We start from the raw sequence: 11097 nt of genomic DNA, 5'->3' as shown, positions 1-11097 counted from the left end.
GTGAAACGACGACCTAGCTGGGCGACCAAAACTCACCGCACTATCCCGAAAGGGACGACCCTGGACCAATACGGATCCCAGGCTCGTGGCAGGAAGGCACCAGCTCTCACAAGGCTCCGGGGCAGGAGAGGAGACCCGACAACTGGACGCCACGCTCCCCCACAGCTGGGTTGGAATTCCGGCATACGACCCAAGCTTGGCGACCACCATGTCCACGGCAGGGTAGCGGCAACTCCAGTACACACTAAGAACTGCTACTATCCCCGGCCCACCTGTCAAGCTTCCATAGCCGGCATCGGCTGAGAGGGGTGGACTGGACTGAACCAGTAATGCTTGATACCTCACATTTTTCTGTTCTTTTCTCTCTTCTTGCTTTATCTACTTTTTCTTAATATTTGTACACCAATATGCATAGCTGGATGTCTTGAACACTGTAATTGTTTTCCCTGTTTCATAACACGTTCCTAATTTTAAGCAGTCTTTCACATACTACCACTCAACCAGAGCCTGTTACTCTGCTAACCACAAATCACAATAAGATATTCTTATGTTTAGTATACGACCAGACCTAGTAGCATAAGCTTAACCTATTCACACTATCTCTATACATGGATCAGCAATCTCTGTGTCATAACTTGCCGTCATTGTACCATAACTACAACCCGATGGGTGACTGGTTGAGTTACACGCAATCTTAAACGCAAACTTAACCTAGCATGATAAACAATAATGCAATACTTATCAGCTTGTTATCTATGTACTACCAAAAAAAAAAAAAAAGGTGCATTGTCTATCTACTACCCACTGTAACTGATGCTTTGAATTCAACGTATGGAATGCCGTTGGGGTACCATATGTATGCCTGTAACCATTATAAGCACTGCAAAAATAAAGAATTAAAAAAAAAAAAAAAAAAATATAAATCAATAGACTGTTTTGTAACATTTGGGAAAAGAGCAGACAATATGCACGATAACGATCCATTCAGAATTTTTTTTTCCTTTGCCCCTGAGAACAGTATTTATTTTTAACAAGCACTGGACAAAATACATAGTTTGTTTTTTTGGCTCAGTTAGTGGTATCTCAAATTTATGATGAACAACTTTTTTAAACATTTTCTGTCTTTCTTCAGCTGGAAAAAAAAAAGTAACTAGAATTCCTCCTCTGCATGTTTGCTTCGTGACTGTTTGAGTTGAAGAAGTCTCGCAATGGTTTCTTCAACTGTACGTTCGCCGTGTACTTTGTTATCTCTTGTACGGATATTTACTGTTCCACTGGTTTTCTCTTTTTCTCCAATCACTAAAAAAAATATATATAAGTAAACAAATGTAAAACATTTAAACAGATTGGTATTATATATGCATATGTGGCTGACACACACAGCATCAAGGACAGAACATTTTCCTTCGACCTTTAAGAATCCAAACAATCTATGAACAGGACAAAAGGACACCATCCAGCAGAAGAGTCACAGTAGACAGAATCTAGAACTTAATTATGGATTTTAGCTTTTCTTCCAGACAGGTATCGGCAAATCTTTCTCTAAATCTACTCTCTCTCAAGCTCCTATCCTTCAAACTTTTATTAAGCAGGTTATCATTGAGTTCTATTTAGAGATCTCTTACTAGGATCCCTAAACCGGTACCATGTCAAATATTATACCTGTTTGCGTTGCTGTTAAACTACAGAGTTTAAACTAAAAAAAGAGGGAAAAAAAGGAAAACAGAGCACTTTATCATATTTTTGTCAAGCATCTAAAAAGGAGAAGACTCAAAAGTCATGAGACAGTACTTTCACTATAAGAATTACAAATGGTTGGTTTCAATAGGGATACAATTATACCACAATCTATTAAAATTGTTTTTTGGAACAGGGAGGAGAAACAGCTATCGCTGTCCAATCCATGCTCTGTCCTGGTACTGCCGTACCTCCAGAACTAGTATGTATGTATAAATTAATAAAGTTACAATCTCCCTCCTAAATCAATAGAGCTATGATAAATCAGAAGACAGTATAATCCATAACAAATGTGCCCAAACAGAACAACTCGCAACTATTATCTCCTGTTTTTGGGAGCATTTTAGTCCACACATAGAATGTTTAGTAAAACCGTAAAGGAACACTATAGGGTCAGGAACACAAACATGTATTCCTGAACATATAGTATTAAAACCACCATCTAGCCCCCTGCCCCCCCCCCCCCCCCGCCAAATATAGTAAAATCTTACTTGTATTCAAGTCTGAGGCTGCTGGCTTTGCCCCTGTCTGCCTCTGAAACAGCTGACATCATCAGAAGTGGTGGTCTGAGCCAATCACAATGTTTCCCCATAGGACTGTCTGAGACTGTCAAGGAGGAAGATCAGGGGCAAAGCCAGTATGATTTAAACACAGCCCTGGCCAATCAGCATCTCCTCATAGAGATACATTGAATCAATGCATCTCTATGAGGAAAGTTCAGTGTCTGCATGCAGAGGGTGGAGACACAATTGCAGTGCTGCTTACTCTGCAGCACTTGCCCCAGGAAGCACCTTTAGTAGCCACCAGAGGAGTGGCTAATGGAGTTATCACTAGGCTGTAATGTAAACAATGCATTTTATCTGAAAAGACGGTGTTTACAGAAAAAAGCCTGAAGGGAATGTTTCTACTCACCAGAAGAAATACAATAAGCTGTAGTTGATCTGGTGGCTATAGTGTCCCTTTAACAAATAACTGATGTTTGTATCAAATCACATTTACTATAAAGTTAGTTCTCATTACTTTAAAGAGAGAGAGAGAGAGAGAGAGAGAGAGAGAGACTGGAGAATAAATCTAATGGACCCACTAAACATCACATCTATATTTTCATAAACTAAACTACTTGGTAGATTCATCCAATCAGAAAAGAGCTAGAATGAAATGCGTAGTTACTGAGCAGTAAATGCACAGTCTGTAAAATGAGGGCAGCTTCCTCTGTTAAACCAAGGCATCGATTTAATAAGCTGTCTAAATGATTTAGAACTGTTAGAAAAAAATCCAAATGATTTAATAACCAAAAGTCCCATAGACTTTAATAGCAGCTTCTGTAGATCACGTGGAAACCTTTCTAGCGGTATTGAATCGATTGGAAAATGAATTAAAATGTTTTTCCGTGAAACAGTAAAACTGAAAACAAGTTTGGAGAGCTTTTGCTTATTTTGTTTATAAAGCTGGAACTTTTTAAAATTGGGGTTTTATAAAAACTGAACTTGAGTAATTAAGGTCTGTAAAACGGGGAAAATGTGTTATAGCGTAGCACAGCAGTATTCACAAGGGAGGTAAAAAAAATATCTAAGTTGGAAGTTGATGTTCGCATGCACAGACATATTGAAATGTATGGAAATAGATTGGAAGCCGCTGATCTCTGTAAGACTAAAATAAGTGTTTCTACCACACGCTGGTATAGCAAACCACATATAGCTGTCAGATGAGACTATTCAAAACACGTGAGAAATAATTCCTCAAAGAAAAATGGCAAAAATGTATACTATGTATAGAAACACAAAATAACGAACAAGACAAAACTTAAAAAAAAAAAAATCTAAACCAGAAAATGTTTCCAGTACGAAACTAGTACCAATCTAAGGTTTGAAATAATATTTCGATTTTTAAGAAGAAGATGTCAACAATTCATCTGAAATAATAAGGACAAATGGCCTCTTACCGAGAATGAAATTGTACTGAGCCAACTGTGCGTTCCTGATCTTCTTATTGAGAGTGCAGCCTGGATCCAGATCGACATCTGCCATGAAGCCAGCATGGTGGAACTGCTCCTTGACCTACACGGTGCAAAATGACGATACATCAACAATAAAAAATAAAATTGACAGAAAAAAAAATTAAGTTAAAGCACTAGATTGTCAATAGCATTGGGGAAATGTAACTTTCTTGCCTATAATCTGAATTCTGGAAATTCATACTTCTGCCTCCTTCTAAGTGATATCGTCCAGACATTTTTTTGGAGCAAAAGTGCCTTGTAGAGACTCAAATAACTATGTACTCACTATTCTACCCATTATAACTCTAAGCATACAGAATACTTTGTGTGGGAGTAAATCACAGAGCTCGATAGCACCACAAGCCACAGTAACACGCAGTGCATATAAGTATGACAAAATTGCACACAATTAAAACCTGCAGTAATCTCACATTAACATTCTGTGATACTATAACATTTCAGCATATTTGCTGGGAACTGTTCTTTAATAAAGGGCTTTGCATGAAGACAGATAAAGATTTATTCCTCTTTATGATAATTTCAGTCAGGTTCTATCACCAGCAGACATGCATTGAGGGCAAATCCGCAGCTGGTAATCCCTTTCTTGGTTATCCCACATCGAAGACAGATTTATTAAAAGGTTTTTTTTTAACCCGAACGTTGCAGTTAAACTAGTGGAGACATTATATACTTTAAAGAGACATTATTGGCACCATAATCACATCACACTGTAGTTCTAGTACTAAACCCATCCCTGCATTTTGTTGATTTTTTTTTACTTTTTCCTTCTGGTGAGGAGTTTCTGATTTATGTGTAGAGCTGCTTTCCTGGGACTTTTTGGACTTAGTGCCTCCCTTTAACATGCATTTGTCTGCTTTGAGCTCTATTGATACCTGGGTTTCATGGTGTGAGCAGGGATTGAACTTTACTTACACTACTGTCTCCCTTTGAGTTCAGCATGCAGCTCACCTGTCAATCAATGCCACTTACAGTGATACCTGTAACTCCCTGGTGTGAGCAGGGACTTAACTCTGCTCACACTGCATTTTAACAAGAGGGGATTTAAACAGAGCATCGGTCAGTCTGGGGCCACCATTAATTCTCGCCCAAGCTGACAGAGAGAAGCCGCAGGAATAAAATGATACCTGAGGCTCCCAGTTACCAGCAGCATGGACAACCTTGACGGAATAAGTTTGTCATTGGTCCTTAAAGGAAACTGCTATCTTTAAAGAAGATAGCTGGACCTGGCACCCAGACCACTTCATTAAGCTGAAGTGGTCTGGGTGCCTATAGTGGTCCTTTAAGAGGTTATAGATACACAGAATTTAACATTATCAAAAAAGTAGAATATATATATATATTTATATACCAGGGGAATGGTGAGAGGTAAGCAGCTAATATTTTGAAAGTACAGATTCTGATTGGCTATTATCCTCACATGCGTTTATCAGTACAAGTCACAAGTTCAGGTGTGAACCTATACTCAGGTGAAATAGTTTAAAATGTTTAAACTAATCAGCATTTCAAAATCTCGCAGGAAAAAGTTTAAGTGTGATCAAGACAAATATCAAATGTTTGAGATAACAAATACAAATTTCTGGTCTGACCTTTTGGGCATATTCATCACAAGTTGGCCCCACTGGTACCACCATCACTTGCTGAGGAGAGAGCCAGAATGGCCTGTAAAATGAACAGCATCATGTTAACAGGATTAATAAATAAAGTAAAATTTGTGTTTTAATCACAAAACACAGACTTTTGGTGCCGATAAAAGGCGGTTTTCGTGCAGATAGGCAGTTGATGCAACTGGCTAAATATCTATGATACCATGAATCACAACTGGTAACATATTAAATATGTGCAGTAAATAATAACAGTGAGATGTACGAAGAGAGGAAAATCAGGGTAAAGTGCATAAAAGTCTTAAACACGAATGATTAAACCTTACATATGATCAAGCTGCTCTATCATCAAAAAGAGGAAATTTATTACATTAAATGCAGTGTAAATAGTTTAAATTACCATTTCCCTCCATAGTTCTCAACAAGAATAGCAATCATTCGTTCCACAGAGCCCAGGATGGCCCGGTGAATAATCACTGGCCTCTTTTTGTCATCGCCGTCCGGGCTACAAAAGATAAAGAGAAGACTTTAACATTTATTCACCAAGCTGGAAGATTTAAAAATTATAGCCTAAAGTAATTGAATAGGGCAATGTATTTTCCAATGTAGTGACTTTTCCTGCTTAGAAAATGTGCATATTTATGGTCAACTTTCCCCAAAGCACTAATTTAGTATTCCCACTGACCTAACGTATGAGAGGTTAAATCGAATTGGCAGCTGGAAATCCAGTTGAATTGTAGCACACTGGTGGTATCTTCCAATCGCATCCTTAATCTGGATATCAATCTAAAAGAGAAAGTGTACAGCAGCATTTTAGCATATGGATTGGTGTGCTAAGAATAAAACTCAAGGTCAGTATCACTATGTGTCTGACAGCAAGTACATTATAGAGCAAATTATAGGACTTTTTCTTTTACGTTATGGTAAAAGGCCTAGTACAGGGGTAGGCAACCTTTGGCACTCCATAAGTTTTAGACTACATCTCCCATAATGCTTTTACATCCAAAATGTTGGCAATGTATTAAGGGCGATGTAGTCCACAACCTCTGGAGTTACCTAACCCACTAAAGTATTTAACCCCTTAAGGACACATGACATGTCTGGATTCCCTTTTATTCCAGAAGTTTGGTCCTTAAGCCCTTAAGGACACATGACATGTCATGAGTCCCTTTTATTCCAGAAGTTTGGTCCTTAACCCCTTAAGGACACATGACATGTCATGAGTCCCTTTTATTCCAGAAGTTTGGTCCTTAAGGGGTTAAGGGGCTAAATACTTTTTTTTTTTTTTTTTTTACAAAGTAACTTTTTAACCCCTTAAGGACCAAACTTCTGGAATAAAAGGGAATCATGACATGTCACACATGTCATGTGTCCTTAAGGGGTTAATGCTACAGTACTGATAAAGTCAATGCTACAATTTACAACAAGACAGTTTGTGTATACTCTGTGAGGGTTAGCTCTTAGGGAAGTGGACTTTAGCAAGCGTAAAGCAGATTTTCAGGAGAAGTGGCAATTATACACCGTGTATGGTATCTCTACTGCACATCAGCATGAACGTATAACATCCCACAAGAGATATATGTAACCAACACATATTTTGTTGACACCCGAGAGAAATATAGTATGTTGAAAAGTATATATATTATATATCTTAATGAAAGAAAGTTATTATTGTAAAACTGAAATGTCGATAGAATAAAAGAACTTTAATTTTTCCTAAAAATACCTTGGAGTCCTATCGAGAGAGATAGATAGATAGAACATACATACATATTAAAAACGTTCTTATTAGGGGTAAAGTAGAGAAAAAGAAAACAAAGCAAAAAGTATTTAAAGGAGTAGCAAAAATTTTTAAATATCTTGGTAATTTAATTATCTGTTGCTAGTTTCCACTGACAAAAGCAATATATTTTCACCCAAGTCTTTCTTGATTGAGTTTATCCCAACGGAATCACGGCAAACAGGCTGTTCATTATCTGGATTCTCAATGCTTGCATTCCGCAGAGGAAAATAAAAGAAATCAATCATTTTACTTTAAAGTCAAACACAGAATGTGTTCTTTAACGAGGGGTCGGTAACATCATTTGCCACACAACAAAGCCCTGGAGAGTTTCTAAAGTCCCCAACTGCGAGAGAAACATATTGTGCAAACAGTGGTTTTATGTCACGTGTCATTGATTTAATATATGCATGATGGGAAAAATAATCGATCTCACTTGGTACTGACTGTCATTATTTTACAGGTATTGAAAGGAATATGGAATCTTCAGCATTCTTTAAAGAACAGATTAGCAAAAGACAGAAATGGATGTGAAGGGGGAGAAGCAAGGGATTTGTTGCCAAAATAAATGGGTTGAAGGTTAAATTTAAATTTAATAAGAAGACTAAAAAAAATGTAATAAGCAGTCACATTTTAATCCCCCCAAATGATTGTGTCAAAACCAGTCTTTTAGAAGCCTAATCATAATGTGTAAATAATATCTAAAAGCTTCTAGTGGATGCGACAATGTATACAATCTGTGCATTGATGTATAGCACGATTATCTATCTGACAGCCCCTGAGCTGAGCACATCCCTCTAGCGTTGTTGTACGTACTTCATCTTGCCTGGTAAATCCATTCCGTTTGTTACTTTACACAATTAATTTAATCGTGTCCATTTCTCCACTACAAGTTAAATGGTATTTACACGTTCAACAACGCTAAAGCACAGTTAGTGAGCTGTCAAGTAGATAATAGGCCAAATAGGTAAGAGCAATTGAAAGGTAAGTTAAGTGTTAAAAACACCTATTCCTTACTGCTCCGTTTGACAAGGTGGTCTTTTTTTTTTTTCTTCTAGCTTAGACGCTGGGTTCAGAGAATAGGGAACAAAACTTTTAATTTTTGCTTTCATTATTTTAAATGTGGTATCCGTGTTTATACAACTTACCAGAGCTATGTAAAAAAGTGGGAAGTCTCAAATGGAGGATGAGAGATCTTAGAGAGATCATGGGATTCTCCAATCTACCTAACAAGTAAAGAATCTGACAGCAACATGAGAAAAAGGTCCCCACTCTTGATGCTAAATCTGATTGGTGACTGCATGCCGCGGGAAAGAATGCATTTCTTGCACCCCATTCCAACACATTGACCTGTTGTGACTGCATTATGAATGGTATAAGGCATGGTGGCCATAAAAGCAGAGGAACCATTTTGGAAACATGGAAACTCCTTTTGTTAAGATGTCACCTTACTATTAGAGGGTTCCTCCATCCACTTCTGCTTTTAGAAGTGGTCATGGTGGTAGGAGTGTGTATGTGCACAATTTCTGCTTTAAACGCACATACAGAGTAACCTGCACTTTTGTTCCAGGGAAAGGTTGCATGCCGGGCACACGTGACACGACTGGCCGGAGCACTGTTCCCCGCTTAATCTTCCTTCCATGCACTCCCACCTAGCCCTCCCTATATTTTGTGCATTCTGATTTAGTTTCTTTAATGTTAAAGGGACACTCCATCTGGGAGGTGACTGGCGGGGTGGCATCCCCATATGTGGAGTCACCATCTCTGCTTCTGTGGTAAAGTCGTTGGATACTTCCGAGCTGTAGCCGTCGTAAGCGGCCATGTTTGGGCCTTGGGCGCCCAGCGCGTGTTTCCACATGTCTCCTATACTTTGATGTTGCCGTGGGTTGTCGGGCTTCGGTTTTTTAGTTTTACGACCCATGTCGTTAGTGGTAGTCTGTGGGTCAGTTTATGCCGGTTTTGTTCAGCTGGGTCCTCGTTATCAGGCCCAATGTGCTGTTTTGCTGGAGAGCTCGTTTGGCGTGCGGCCATTCAGGTCGGTTGCTTCACGGTTCAGTATTTTATACAGCAATGTCGTTATAAATCCAGAACACTCACTTTTTTTATCTAAAAGTTACATATATCAATTTTTCAAACATTCACAGGTTAGAACAGGCATACACCAAAAATATAGTTTGGGAACAAGTCACCTCATGCAATGAAAAAAAAAAAAATTTAATGCAAACGAGTATGCCGCAATCCTTGAAAGTTATTATATATTCTTAAAAAGGATAAAGTCCTTGAAAATAGAGTCTCTAGTGCAATAAAGGTGTCCTTTACAGTGGATCAGGGATGGTGTTTGTAGTGTTACAACAGTGCCACCTACAGGTGCTTGTCTAACGGAAGTATAGCTGTGTGTAGTATAACTACTAATGCATGTATTTTTAGGCTTTAAAAATCTTACCTTGTAGCTAGGATATTGTGTGACTGCTTCTAGTAAAACACCATGAATACATGTATTTGTGAAAAAACAATTAAGCAGCAAATATAACTCAAAAGAGAAGTAAATCAGTTTGTGAATCCTCTTGGAGCACATCCATCATAAAGCTCCAAAGAAGGATTTAGTGGTGTCCGAAAGTAATAAAAAAAATCACCTTCTAGTTCCCAAATATAATACACAATTAAATTGGTTTAAAGGACCACTATAGTGCCAGGAAAACATACTCGTTTTCCTGGCACTATAGTGCCCTGAGGGTGCCCCCACCCTCAGGGAGCCCCTCCCGCCGGGCTGGATGGAGAGGAAAGGGTTTAAACTTACCTCTTTCTCCAGCGCCGGGTGGGGAGCTCTCCTTCTAGGCTGAATGCGCGGCAAGTGCCGCGCGCGCATTCAGACAGTCTCATAGGAAAGCATTTACAATGCTTTCCTATGGACGATGGCGTCTTCTCACTGTGATTTTCACAGTGAGAAGCACGCAAGCGCCTCTAGCGGCTGTCAATGAGACAGCCACTAGAGGCTGGATTAACCCATTTATAAACATAGCAGTTTCTAGAAAGAATAGCAGTCTTATAGAAAAAAGGGTTAACCCTAGCTGGACCAGGCACCCAGACCACATCATTAAGCTGAAGTGGTCTGGGTGCCTATAATGCTGAAAACTTGATGCGGTGCATCTGTTGGGTTTAGAAATATTGTTACTCGAAATTCTGTACACAATGAGGGCACGCATTAGCCTACTGATATCACTAAGTCTTCCAATTCTTCAGTACGGTTGTGGCTGCCTTAGGACCCAAGTGAAAAAGTTGCCACTTGTGTTGGAGCCAAGGTAGACAAGGACAATCCCATCATAGATACAATACGTTACTGGACTGATTTAAATAATGACATATTTAATGGACCATATTCCACACACACACAAAAAAAAAAATCAATCTAGTTAGCCTTAGTTTATTCTGTTTCTTAGCAAAATCCACATATTACAATCCATTCTTTTTTTTTTAAACTGCAATTTCTTTGTTACCCACATTTTCTTTAGATTTACTGGCGCAAAAGTTACATTTTAACAGTGTATCATTCTACAGGAGAATGATATGGGTTTGGATTCATGAATTCAATGTTAAGCTGTGCTATTGCAATTTCATTTCATTTGTATTCTGGTTGGCATGTGTTGACTAGTCTCTCTTAACTACAAAGCATATCCATGCTTATTAACTGACCACTGTTTGATTGTTTTTAGCTATGCAAATGCAGAACACAAATGCACAGTCTCTCATATACTCTGAATTCCAGAGGGATGTAGCGTGTTACTCAAGCAAAGGCTTTCATGCAATCGGAAAACTATTCGTCAAAAAGTGCAATATATTTTATTATGAGTCAATAAGCGATCTAGATTCAGGTCCACACAAGCTGTCCCTTGAGGACAGTCTCTCGGCTACTTGTAATGATCTAAGAAATATTGAAATAACTTCCTCTTTTATTTTAAGTTGCA

At 38.5% G+C, this 11097-nt stretch overlaps 1 protein-coding gene across 1 annotated transcript in view; it reads right to left on the bottom strand.

Annotated features, from left to right (window-relative positions):
- Window positions 1-913: 913 nt before the first annotated feature.
- The window catches only part of TARS1 (threonyl-tRNA synthetase 1), a 35593-nt gene continuing 25409 nt past the window's right edge, over window positions 914-11097 (bottom strand). The window contains exons 15-19 of the mRNA XM_063453962.1: window positions 6041-6141; window positions 5756-5860; window positions 5341-5413; window positions 3680-3794; window positions 914-1299 (exon numbers count right to left, since the gene is read on the bottom strand). Coding sequence (XP_063310032.1) covers window positions 1151-1299; window positions 3680-3794; window positions 5341-5413; window positions 5756-5860; window positions 6041-6141 — 543 coding nt within the window. The 3' untranslated portion in view covers window positions 914-1150. The remainder of the gene's footprint in view (window positions 1300-3679; window positions 3795-5340; window positions 5414-5755; window positions 5861-6040; window positions 6142-11097) is intronic.

The sequence above is a fragment of the Pelobates fuscus genome, chromosome 5 (assembly GCF_036172605.1).
Source record: "Pelobates fuscus isolate aPelFus1 chromosome 5, aPelFus1.pri, whole genome shotgun sequence".
Lineage (NCBI taxonomy): Eukaryota > Metazoa > Chordata > Amphibia > Anura > Pelobatidae > Pelobates > Pelobates fuscus.
The sequence above is the reverse complement of the archived record's forward strand: the minus strand, read 5'-3'. Positions and strand labels throughout refer to the sequence as shown.